The 13,569-nt window shown below is 40.4% G+C and overlaps 1 protein-coding gene across 2 annotated transcripts in view; it reads right to left on the bottom strand.

Moving 5' to 3' along the window:
* The window catches only part of SPATA6 (spermatogenesis associated 6), a 41,975-nt gene extending 29,934 nt beyond the window's left edge, over positions 1-12,041 (bottom strand). For both annotated transcript variants that reach the window (XM_083867762.1, XM_083867763.1), the window contains exons 1-5: positions 11,956-12,041; positions 7,078-7,215; positions 5,695-5,743; positions 4,914-4,955; positions 3,453-3,577 (exon numbers count right to left, since the gene is read on the bottom strand). In XM_083867762.1, coding sequence (XP_083723888.1) covers positions 3,453-3,577; positions 4,914-4,955; positions 5,695-5,743; positions 7,078-7,215; positions 11,956-12,003 — 402 coding nt within the window. In that variant the 5' untranslated portion in view covers positions 12,004-12,041. The remainder of the gene's footprint in view (positions 1-3,452; positions 3,578-4,913; positions 4,956-5,694; positions 5,744-7,077; positions 7,216-11,955) is intronic.
* Positions 12,042-13,569: the final 1,528 nt, after the last annotated feature.

The raw sequence follows: 13,569 nt of genomic DNA, 5'->3' as shown, positions 1-13,569 counted from the left end.
TGCAGCCATGGCTAGGAACATAACACCTCAGAAAACTATTGCCTTTCTATTCACTGAGCATCGGCCAATGCATTCAAAATTTACTGGGTGTAAAGGACAGGGATTACAACACACAAGCACTATTTCCCAAATAGCAGCATTAAAAAAGGCATAAAAGAACTAAATGCCACATATGCTATAAACAAGTGGCAATCATCTCTGTATATCCTATACAGCTCTGTAGAATCCAAGAGAATCAAGTGCCCTCAGAAATTTCTGCCCTCTCTCCTTCCAACATGGACAGAATTTGCTGCCTGAGGCGTCTCAGGGCACAGGCATTTGTGCACATGAACACACAAAATCACTGAGACATGAAAAGGAGCTGGGTCTGTTTGTGACTCTGTCCCACATCCCTAAGAATTAGCTTCACTTCATGAGTGAAGTCTATTGATGAACCAAACTACCACCTGCTTGAACACTGATTTCCCATTAGGGAACATGATCTGGCCCCAGGATAGATTATGGAAATCAAATGACAAAAATGCCAAGGAAGCTCAGTCACAGCAATTAACAGAGTCCAGGATTCAATCAAGTCAAGTTATGGCATATAAAAGAGGTTTTAAGCCTGATCATCTTTAATCAACTCGTTTTTATTACTAATGAATTGTCAAGTGCTATCAACAATTTAAAAAAAGGACACATCAAAATTAGTGAGTCTACTATAAAATGCAACAATAGAGCACCTACTGCTCTTACAGATACTGGAAATGATTACAAAATTGTTAAGTGTTCATACCTAAAAAATGACACAAACCATGGTTTCTTCAGAGAAATAGTCTGTGGAGAGGGAATATGGGCTGGCATTTGAATGCACAGGCATGGATATGTCAAAAGGAACTCACAGGCCAAAGCCATCAGAGGATTTGCTCTGTTTTCTGCAGTTCCCAACTCAGGGATTGCCGTAGGATATTCAACATAGAATTATGTAATGACCATCATATAGCCCCAAACACATCTGTAAGTGAAAATCCAGCTGGAAAGTTTTTGGGATCTCTTCTGCTTCTGGCTTAGTGGTGTCTGCAGCCCTGAGCAGTTCTGTACCAATCATTAAACAGAAGGGACATAATATCAATTTGATCAAAGAAAAAGTATAAAGCTGGTTCATATTTAGAGGAACACAAGTCTAATATGTGCTTTTGACTCACAAATGCAACTCTAGCTCAAAAAGTATATGTGAATATAACAGAAGGCCCAGTACTAGCCTGTTAATGGAAGATAACATAACTAAAAAGAAACTGTTTTAAGTAATGTGGCAAATACTGCACAAAGGTGGGGAATGGAGATAAGAACATTTGTAAGAAATCACTACCACAGTCCAAGCATAAACATATTCTGAAAGGCAAAGGTTGCAGAGAAATACAGAGGAGCCAGCAAGATCCTCAGCTGGGCAACACTGGACCAGGAGAGATAACTGGAGGCATGTCTTGTATGCACACTGAGTTTGTAAACCTCGTAAGACATTTAGCCAGGGACATTATCAGCCAAGTGCCAGATTTCTGGAGGAGTTCTGATCCTCTCAACTTGGGATTCCTTCCAACTGGCAGATTAGCAGTGTTAATCAGACACTGCTTGTCACTGCCTATCTGAACTCCACAACCGTAACCTTACTGTTGCTACCTTTATTTTTTTAATAAAAGACAAATTTATTGGGAATCAAAGTGCCACTGAAGCACAGCTGCCATTCAAAAATATTCAACATCTCAGCAGGCTATAAATAACTTTTCATGGCTTTAGTAGCATAGGAATAATATGAGGGCTCTCATGACCTTGTTTAACACTTCATTTTGCTTAGCATTCACATCCAGCACTTCGTGCTGACAGACTTAGCAAGAGACACTTGCCAGTAAAGCTCAGGGAACACTGGGAGATGGAGGCACTTGAGGCTGCATTTCTACTGGAGGTAAAAATCCTTTCATAGTTATTCCATTTGGCAAGCAAGGAGAGGAACAAGTTCCTTTCGGGAGCCTCCCTCCACTGCCATCAAACACTGCTCCTTTTCAGGAGGTCACTGTGCCAAAACCCTCTCTTGAACTGTACTTTCAAGCTACGGAGATGGAATGGAGCAACAAAGGCTTCTGCAGCCCCTGTTTCAGGGCAGAGATGGATTTCATTTATGCTGCTCCCAAGGACATGGAAGTATGTTTGTGTCTTACAGCAGTTGACTTTTTAAAGCCACTACATTGTCATCATTCATCACCTACACATCCTAATTACTCTGACCACATGTTCTCACAGCTCACAAATTATGGCACCTTCTCTTTATTAGAAGATACATAATTTTTGTTTTAAAGAACTCAATTTGACAAAAACCATCAAACTCCTCTAGCAGCTCTGCCTCTACAAAGACTCACCATATTCTGTTCACAAAAAATCTAAAAATATTTATCTAATGCCACCTCATTTGTTCCAACCTGCCTATTCTTTCTCAACACCAGGAAAGTACCTATTCTATGAGCAGCATGAAAGCAAAACAGTCCCTCCTCATCTCTTGAGCCACACCACGATGCATGGGATGAGCCATATCAAAGAGATACTACAGCCAAAAAATAATGGTTGTTTTTGCAAGGACAGTTTAAGCTGCTGCAGAATCAGACATTTTGTACCACAAAATCACAACTTTAATTCACTCAAATGTAACACAGCATTAGACACCAAATTAGCACTTCTAATTGCAAGGTCTGGGCAGTTTCCAGGTTGCCCTTTCAGGGGAAATGCTACACCAGCTAAAAGATACCAATGAACTTTAATCAGCATTTCCCTCCTCTCATGTGCTTCTAGTCCAACCACAAAGAACAGGGTAATTGAGTTCTTATCCAAATGTCCTGCCAATCCACCAGGAAAACTCCACAAAAACCTCAAAACACATCATTACCATCCTCCTTAAAGTGCCTTCCTGGGTTATTCTGCTGACAATTAAGATTCAACAGTCAAACTTCATGAAAGGGCACTGTGAAATGAATTCATTTTCATTTAATATGTACTTGAGCCCTTATCTCCAGAAAATTAGCATTAAATCATTGCACTCATCCTGCCAATTAGCTGTTGTTCCAAAATGCTAGGAGAGGGACCAAGGAGGAGTGTTACATGGCTTCTGTTGAGAACCATGAAGTAAATATAACATCTCCTGCATCCCTTCAGCCACCAGCTGCATCACAGATTAAAGTGAATGGAGACATGTCATGGTACCACACTGCAAACCAAGTGGAAACTAACTTTCCCACATTAAATAATTTCTTGAAGCATTTTGGAAAAAAGATTATACTTTCCCCGAAGTTCAGCTGTGGATTTGTACATTCAACACCTTAAAATGGCAAAATCTGTCAGAAGTAATCGCTTTTCATTTGAAGCAGTTCAAGGGGTTTCTTCAGTGAAGCAGACTGTGTCATAAATACAATCCACAGACATTCACTCACTGTGAAAAACGGGGACCTCTTCATTAAAATCTCACGCTCCAAACCACGGCGCCCATGGGTAAGCTTAGGGTCAGGGAACAGGAAATCTCTTGTATTTTCTTCATATGTAGCTAGAACTTTTCCCACTAAAAAGAAAATACATACTTTAATTGGAAAATAGACAAAGCCATGCAGCACAGACACCACACACAGAGCCATGTTGAAACCGGGATAAATTTTGCTCTTTACAAATTAACAGCGTGGCTCTAAAACTCCTACAGCACTAGGAAATAACCTCATCAAATTAAATCAGCAGCAAAAATGTGCAGAATCTACTATGAAACTATGTTTCAATGTTACTGGGAAAAAAATAAAGAAGATTGTGTTAACTGTTCTATAACAGGCACATGAAAGGTTTTCCTCAGGTAACTTTTCAGTACTTTACTTCTTTCTTTCCCTTCCATGCCACAGAAAAAAACCCAGTATTTTTTAATGGCAGCCAGTCCCTTATGAAAAACTACCATTCCATACTACAGAACAGTAATAGAAAGAAACACAAGCAACAGCAAAATAATTATTTCAAGATTTTCTCGATACTCTGGCTTGCTACTTCTAAAAAAAAAAAGCTTTTCTTTAGAGGTAAACCCTTGAATGTATATTATAAAAAAAGTCACTTGTGCTACTGCAGCCATCTTGTTAGCTTACATTGGGCTGTATTACAGCTATTTCTGAGCCCTGAAAATAAATTCTTTATGCAAGATCCTTCACCTTCCCACAAAAAAAATCCCCATTCACTAAATTTCTTCAAGTAAACAGTCTGGTGAGTCACCTGAGAGACGCAGTAGTTTCCTTGAAACTACTAAGGACAAGTGTCAGAGAGTGTTTTTAATACCACAGTTTCCAAATGAGTCCTCTTTAAAACTTGACTTTATTTCCAATAAAATGCAGATTTACATTATTCATGGGAACACTTGAATTTCATTAAAATAGATTTTTATAATCACACAAACCAATAACAGAAGTATGACAAATCGCTATTTATTATCTTCACACATCCCAAGAGACCTGTAATACTTATGGTGAGGATCAGAGTTTTCCCAATGGTCACCATTAAAATGGAAGGAAAAAAAGTGTCACTCTGAGAACAAGATTATGCACTCTGAATTTCACAGACAGCCTCTCTGCAAGTGATTTGTGATGCAGTTAATAATTATGCACTGGATGACTTCAGTTTATTTTCCATTTTTAAAATATTATCACTTTCCTAAGCCTGAGTATGATACATTTAAATATTCAGTTATTATTCTCTTTCAAGAATGAGATCCTCTTGATCTATTAACATTTTCTATTCAGAGGACTATTTGTTGAAGGGTTTTCCATGTTGTTTGTGTGTTGGAAAAAGTGATTGTGCTGTAATGGGCAATGTCCTCCTAGAAATTCACCTATTAAACTACATAATTTATGAAAAGACTGATACAATACCTGGAGGAATGAGCTGTATTAGTTCAAGTACTGCTGTGTCAACTAGAAGGGAAAAAAGTTTTTTCATGAGTTAAAAAAAAAAACCTAAAATGAAAATTCCCATAGTCAAAGCCCCCCAAAAATGGATCACTGATTTATGCTCCACAGCACTGTATATCACTGCACTATCTCCACCACACCAATAATAAGATAAAATTAAGTACAGCTTGCATAAATATCATATATGAACACAATGGCATTAGCAGGGTACAAATGACAACACTAAATCTGACTTAGAACTTGGTAAACTCCATCTCAGGCCAATTTTGTCCTCTTTTAAAGATTTTGCAAGCTTTGTCCCTTTTACAGATAAATCCCATGTGAGGGTGCATATTCCTGCAGTTTGAGTTTGGGTCAGTGTTTTCTCATCACAATTCATTATACACATGTAGCAAGACATAATTTTCTTAAAAATTAAAAGAATATTTTTACAAAAATTGGGGGTTTATCCTTTTATAATTTGAAAATTAATCAAATAAACAACCATATAAAGGAACCCACTACCAGATAATCAGCTGGACTTTTGATCACTTATGACTTTTTACCCTTTTCCTGTCCCAAAGCATGTAACACACATTTCTAGAGGCATTTTGTTAAATAGTAGTAGTTACCCACTAGATATTCAGAGAACAGGCTCCTGATAGAAAACTATCACATCCTTAAAACCTCCAAAACATCTTTTAGAGCCCATATATTCATGGCATTAATGGATACAACTAGTATACAAAAAACCAGAACTTACACTCCAGTAACTTCACAAGGTCTCCAGGATCAACTATATTAGCAAATGCCTGAAAAAAATTTAAAAATAATAATGAAAATAATGATAATAATAATGACGATAATAATAATAATAATGATGATGATGCCACAGTCCAAGTATTTAGAAGGACCTCTGGGGAAACAGAAGGAAAAAACCTCAAAAAATCAATGCTCTTCCATGCCAAGATGGTTGTCAAGAGTCCTATCCCCACTTGAAAAAGAAAGGATACTAAAATTATCATTTGGAACATGATCAAATTCATAGAAAGCCAGCAGTTCTTGTTATATGCTTTCTATCCATACAGAGTTCCCTCTCTGTATATAAATAACAGAAATAATTTATTGTGAAGAATTGAAGATGTAAAGGTAAGCAGTCTAAGAAAATTTCAAGAGAGAAACATAAATTGCTGAATGTACTACAAATCTGATCAATGTTCTCTAATTTATTAGTAATGCTTTAAGCTTCATTTTCACAAAGGTGACTTTTCATTCTCCTGTTCAGTTTTTTTTTAACATGAATCCTGTGTGAATAAACAGCAAGGAATAGGGGAGGTTGTTGCACTGGATGGAGATCCCTTACATTACACTGAAAACAGCATTGAGTACATTCCCCTTAAGAAGTTTTTGGGTTTTGCCTTTAAAGAATGATGGTATTTTCTCCTCTACATAGGTAGCGAAATTACCACTGTTTGTTTCTTATCCATTTCACTCTGAGCAAGTTTAGTCAGCCTGGTTTTCAAAGTGCTGGGGAATGTTTAAAGGAAAAGAACTAGAAAGGGCAAAGTATTATTATTCATAGGTAGTGAAGAAGCCAGATCATATCTGTAAGATACTGTGTTTCATTATCCCTGTGGTACTAATAATGAAGCTGGTAGGGACTCAGAATATGTGATAAACAACTATAAATTACAGGGCCAGAGTACCAATCTGGGAATTCTGGTGACAAACCATGAAAAAAGTATCTCAAAGGGAGTAAGATGTCACCAAAAAGGCTTGAGCTGCTATTTTATCTTTCTACTAAATTAAGTTGCCTCTCCTATATTGTACAGTCTCTGTTCTTCACCCTGCCATAATTTTTAGAACAAAAACATTCAGTCCCTTTCAAGTGAGGAAAACATTCACTGAGGAAGGGCAGTTCACAAAAGAATCAACAAACACCTAAAAAGTCTCATCATACACTAGAATCTTCAGTATACATAATTCTTGAGTTCCCATATGGATAATACAGGCACACCCCTCCTCTGTACTAAAGAAAACTAGGAGCTCTCAGTGCGATTATTTGTGCTCATGGGTTTTGCAGACAATTTTTGTGGAATTTGTGATGGGGTTTATTTGGGTTGTATCAGCCCTTGACATATCTTACCTTTTCAAACAGCAGTCTTTCTTGAAAGAAGAGTGGGAACACTGCAGGGACACATTCAGTTTTTTTGTACTTCCCAAGTACAAAGACACTGAGATAAAGTTCTTGTTTGTCTTTCAGCACCACTCCAGGACAAGTTATCTGTAGGAGCAGCACACTCATTAAACAAACTGAACTTTAGCTAGACAAGTAATGGCTGTTTTCAAGATAAAAATGAAACAGTCAGGATTGAAATGGTTGATTTGTGAAAGCCAGGATATAACAGACTAGAGTGAAAATAATTCTTCTCTAAAGTAATTCTATTTGTACAGACTGGCCAGGAAAAAAACATCACCATTTTAAAACAACCAGGACCAAATTCTTCTTGCTTAAGTAAACACACTCCATTGTCTTCAACCAAAACTGAAACCCAAGGCTTGGTTAATAAAGTTAAAGGCATGCATTGACTGTGTAAGGTATAATCATCTTCTATATGAAGACACATGTAGAATGAAGCCTACATGATGCCAATACACAAAAAAAAAAAAAAAAAACCACTCAATCTTCAGCCTAACTACAGAATGAAGCTGGTAAATTTACATGCTTAGATATCCATATACTGTCCAGCCACCAGAAAGGTCAAGTGTATTTGAAAATTTACCTGTAAATGAGAAAAAGCAACTGTTGTTCCATTACTACCAGAAACATTTCTTCCTTTCTCTGGGAAGTTTGGCCATCTTTAAACTAAAAGCAGGGAGGGCTTCTCGTTAAACTGCCACAAATGTCTCAACTTTCTCTACACAATTCCTAAATTCTTTAAGTAAAAAGCTGTTTTTAAAGCTCTGATTGCAAGAATGTACACAACTCATTACAAAACTATTTGCTATTTTCTCCAAACCATGTGGATTTATTTCCCTGACAGAGAATTGACACCTTTCACTTAAGGTCTCCTGTTCATTTTTTATGTCAGTATTAGGAATAGGAGGTTGTCTCTTCCAATATAAGATTCCTGAAGAAAGTGTTCAGACTTTCAATTGCTAGGTAGAAAGACAAAGGAGGAGAGTGATGGGAATTAAAATAAGTGGTTTGGTTACAGTCTCCTACTTCCAAGTGAACATTTTGCTTGAGAAATCCTAACTGCATTAAAAAAAAAATCCTATATAAACACCAGAAAAACAGATAGAAGAACTAAATGAAAACAATGTGTGATAGATCACTACAGATAAAGTATAAGGTAAAAAATAGTTCTTCTACTCACAAATATGTGAGAAGAAAAAAAAGAATTTCCTCTCCATGTAAATGAGGGCTTCAAATCTACAAGGAAAGTGCCAGAATAATGGATAACCCAATTGAAACAGTCTGTCAAGCATTAAACAGCTTGCATGACACTCATGCAGTTGCAAGTGTGAACAGGAGTGAGAGAGACAGATTTCATTCATACAAGGAAAGATCTCCATACTACATGTCGTATCAGCTTTACTTCTCACTTTTGTCTTCGACATTTTTGTAGAATTTACAACCATTTTTAGCTGGAGTTTTGTGCCTTTCACTTTAGAGAAGGGAACCAATGTTTGCCTGCTTATTGAGATCTGAAGATGCTGAAATGGGCAAACCTGCCAACAACAGGTGCCATTTTTTCTGGCTATCCTGTAAAAAGAAAACAAATTCTTACAAATGAGCCTGTGGGCCAATATAGCACATGTGGAAACTTGTGAGTCTACTACCCTGGAGATAAAGTGCACAATTCATTACCGGGGCTGGAGCACCAAATCTTCGTGGCCATGTAAGTTTAAAGCACTTCCAAAAAGGAATGACACATGCATATCTGCAGTTCATGGCACCTACTCTGTAAGATGCAGAGCTGCAGAACACTGGGGAGACAAACTGAGGCTCTTATCTGCCTGCAGACTGCTTCAGCAGGATGAGGGACTATTTTAAAGACTGTAATAGTGTTATCTGTGGATCAGCTAAGGAAGAGGGATATCAGTGCTGCAATTAACTGACCTCCCAAGGCAACCCCAAGGACCATGAGAAATTTCTAGGATGGTGTTATCCTGGACATCTCTGCTGAAAGATCCCAGGGGGATGGGGAAATGTGTACCAATCCCACTGCTGGGACATCACAAATAGCCATAAAGAAATCACTGAATGAAGCTCACAGAAAAGGACAGAATTCTACTGATCTTAATGCTCTAGAGCACTTATTACACACAGTCCCTGGCAGGACAAACCAAACTAAAAAAATACTTAGTCTTTAAGTAAGGCCTTCCATTTCAGAAGAGAAACAAAGAAAACTACCGGCAAGACAAACCAAAGGCCTGTTGGACTCACATTGGAGAAGATCTTGGAATTTCATTAAGTCAAAGGGAGCAAAATCCATCTGTATCCTAAAGCAAGAGAAAAACAAAGAGGGAAGAACTTCTGACACAACTGGACAGACTTCAAAAAGGGTAGGGAAATATGCAGAGTACTGTAAAAAGGGCAAGAAAATAAATCAGAAATTTGGACAAGACTTTGGTCACAAATAAAGCAAACAAAGAGAGAATTACTGGACATAGCATAAATCAGCCAAGATGTGAAAGCTAACAAATCTATGTCCCAAACGCAACTGAATATTTTGCCTTGCTTTTAATAAAATTTAACACAGGAGAAAGTAGACAACTCAAAGAATTAAATGATGGAAACAAAAGTCACCCAACATGCACTAGGCCTGGACCAAGAAGCCACAGGGAAGCTGAATCATCTTCATCTTCAATCCTAGTATGTTGTGAAAGAATGCAATTTCTCTTAAATGAAATGTAATGAAAACTGGGAACGTAGAATCTGCTGAAAAATAACAAACACAAGGACCATGTGAGACAGAAAGAGAGATCTGAAAATTGATAACCCCATTGATTGAAATATTTAAGTATTCAAAAATAAAGATATGGATGAAAACATCACTAGAAAAAAAAAACCCAGCAGGACACATTCCATAAAAACAGATCAACCAAGAAAAAAAATCTACATTTTCCTGAAAATCCACTTTCAGGATAAAGGGTATCCAGAAATATAACATCATGAGAAATTATTATTTATGATGAAAAAGGTAAGACTAGTTATTAGACGAGTTAGTATCAAAGGTGGTACAGAACTGGCCAAATAGTATCAATAATGTGCAAAACACAGGAGGTATCAAGCTGAGGTTGCCATTAAAAATATTCCTCTTTGTATACTGGGATTCCTGTCTTTTAACATTTTTAATGACCCTGACTCAATTAAGATATATAGGATGAAAGTTGGACTCTTTTTTTTTCCCTAAATCACTTAAGACAAAAGCAAGACTCCATTTGGAATGTAGAGTTCAATTCTGACTCTGATCAATGCAAATTCAAAGTGGAAGAGCAGCTCCCATCCCTAAGATGATTAGAAGGCTGGTGAGTCCATCACACAAAATACTACCAAAAATACCAGGTTGCTTTAGCTGATAAAGATCAACTGGGAAATGAAAGAAATGCTGTCCAAAAAAACCTTGACACATCAAGTGAGTAAACGGGAAGGAAAGAAAAGATGAAAGTGAAGTGAAAAGTGAAAAGCCAGCGTTGACATTTGTGTAAGAGTAGCCTCTTTCCATTCTTATTTTTAGCCTTGAGAGCAGGGTAAATAACAAAAAATGAAAACTTGACCCTGAGGAAATGCCTCCCCTGTGTTCACTCCTGGCACAGGAAGAGCTCACAGAAAAGGGAAGCACATTGCTCTGCTCTGGGATCCAAGCAGGCCTTGGCATGGTGGAGACAAACACCAGCTGTTGAGACAGCACAGCAACACTGCTGGGGTGGCACCCTCGCCATCCGTGTGTGGAAATCCACGGCTCTGCTTCAGAGCAGACACTCAGGTCTGGGACACAAGGGTAGCTAAGCAACCAGGAATTTCACAGGATATACTTCCTGGTTCTGCACTCGAGTTTTGTGGATGGCATCTCGTGTTTTCCTCTCAGCAGCATATATATATTATATATATATATATATATATAAAATATATATATACACACACATACATATATATATATACACACACACATATATATATACACACACACATATATATATACACACACACACGTGTGTATATATATATTTATATATATACACACGTATATGGCAGTGCTTGTTCTTCATTACAGGACCAGGGCATATAAAGCCACCGACTCCAGGGTAACAGGGCACTGCCTAACACAGCTACTTCTGAAAAGTTTTACGGAGATACAGCTTCTTGCTGTGTTCCCAGCTTGGATATAAGCAGAAAACTTTGCATAGTGCAAAGAGAACGATCCTAACATGATTAATGTCAAAACTTTCTACTTTCCCGCTTTCTGACCCCACTCCCCGCCATGTGTTCAGAGCTGCCCAGCGCCACATCCCGCCCTGTCACAGGGTGGCTTTTGTTATGAACGAGCCGCTCTTTCCGGGGACTTGTTTTGGTCTTGGCTTTTTTCTTTTACTTTTTTGTTTTCCCTGAGAGTGCTTTTCCCTACACCCCACAGCTTCCCAAGAATCAGTGTGTTTTAAAAGCCATTATTTTGCACAGGAAAACGAGAACTCCAGAGCGGCAGGGCTGTCGCTACCCCCAGCGGAAGGGCGGGGGCACAGGGGACAAACACCCCCCACAACTTTTCCACAGGAAAACGGGATCTGAGGAGGGGGACCGCGGCTGCCAACACCAGCTGCCGGGGGATACCCACACACAGCGGCCGGAATGCCGGGCGGATCACGGCCCGGAGCAGCCCCACAGAGGCTCGGCCGGGCCGGGATCGCGGGGCGGCGGCCGGGAGAGGAACGCGGGGCGGGCGGCGCTGCCGGAAGAGCCGAGCGCGGCTTGTCCCGCCGGGCCAGGCGGGCAGGGCAGCGCGGCCCGGGCACTCACCGAGCGCAGCTCCAGCTGCAGGACGCAGCGCAGCGCTTTCCGCGGCATGGGCGGGCGCCGGGGCCTGCCAGCTCCGGGCCGCTCGGGCTCTGCCGACGCCGTTGTCACGGTAACCGGGGCGCGGCCGCTCCGCCCTCCCCGGGGGCGGCTTCCCCTCCTTCCCTCCCCTGCCCGTCCCCGGGCTCGCCCCGCCCCGGGCTCGGCGCCATCGCTGGCCCTGCCCACACCGTTCCCTGGGCCCATGTTCCCTTCCTCTCAGGTTCTTACTGCTCTCCACAGGCCCTCCTGCTCTCACGGGGTCAGTTCAGTGGGAAAAGATCTCTGAGGTCGCCGTGTCCAACCTTGTTGTGGTTTGAAAGCAAAACGAGTGAGAGGCTCCAAGTCAGAGATACAATTTAATAAGAACAAAGGTAAAAAGGTAAAAATAAAATAAAATAAAATAAAATAAAATAAAATAAAATAAAATAAAATAAAATAAAATAAAATAAATGCAATAACACAAAAGACCACTGACAGAGTCAGAATACAACCTGAGCAGGGTGGTGGAAGCAGTCCAGGTGAGGTGCTCTTCCTGAAGCAGTGATCCCATAGAAAGGTCTGGTAGCTCTGGTCCTCTGGGAATCCAGTGGGTCAGGGCTGCTTGTCCTGTCCCAAATCCCAGATTATATCCAGGTGGGAATGCTTGACTCCTCCCCCTGGGCAGAGCATCTCACAATGGGATGATGAGTGTGAAGTGGGTCCTTGATGGCCCATTAAACAGAGATAACCCCTGGAGGGAGTTACCTGTGAGTCATGGGCCAGGCGTTGATGGGCCATTAGCAGAAGACACCCCAAAGGCAGGGGCTTGGGAAAACACTAGCCCACCTGGTTTAACAGTTCATAAAGAGGGTGATAGAATAATTAGTTTGTGTACATCCCACACTGCAACCCAGGACAAACCTATATCTGAACACCACTGTCTCAGCCAGACCATCGCATGTCCCATCTTTCCCTAAAACCTTCCAGTGACTGTGGCTCCACCACTGCCCGTTCCAGTGTTTAATCATCCTTTCCATGAAGAGATTTTTCCCAATTTCCAACCTAAACGTCCCCTGGCGCACTTTTAAGTGTTCTCTTGTCCTGTCGCTGATCCTGTCCCACGTCCCTGCTCATCCATCCCACAACCTGCTCTGATTCTCCCACCTTCCCACTTCCCGACCTCAGGCTGGCTCATCCTGGCACTCCTCACAGGGACTTGTGGAGCTACTGGAGGGTGCTGGAGTGCACCAAAAGTGATAAATAGTATATAAAATACAATTTCCAGCCGCTGCCTGCTGAAGGTTGGACAGTGACAGTGATGGGTGGTGGAGCACTGGTGTGAAAGCACAAAGTGTCCAGAGTGGGGCAGGGAACCAGACAGGTCACAGGTGAGGATGGGGCTGCTTTGGGGCATCCCGGAGGAATGTGAACCTCCAGATGTGCCAGATTCCTCCAGCTTCTTGGTCCTCCTGCAGAAAGGTGCAGAGAGAGCCTTCTCTTCAGCAGAAGGGTCTCAACCAAGTTTTATACAACTCCAGGCTAAAATAGCTAAAAAGTACTGAGTTTCCATGCTTAATTTTTTTTTTTCTTCTTCTT

Source organism: Zosterops lateralis, assembly GCF_965231275.1.
Source record: "Zosterops lateralis genome assembly, chromosome: 9".
Classification (NCBI taxonomy): domain Eukaryota; kingdom Metazoa; phylum Chordata; class Aves; order Passeriformes; family Zosteropidae; genus Zosterops; species Zosterops lateralis.
The sequence above is the reverse complement of the archived record's forward strand: the minus strand, read 5'-3'. Positions and strand labels throughout refer to the sequence as shown.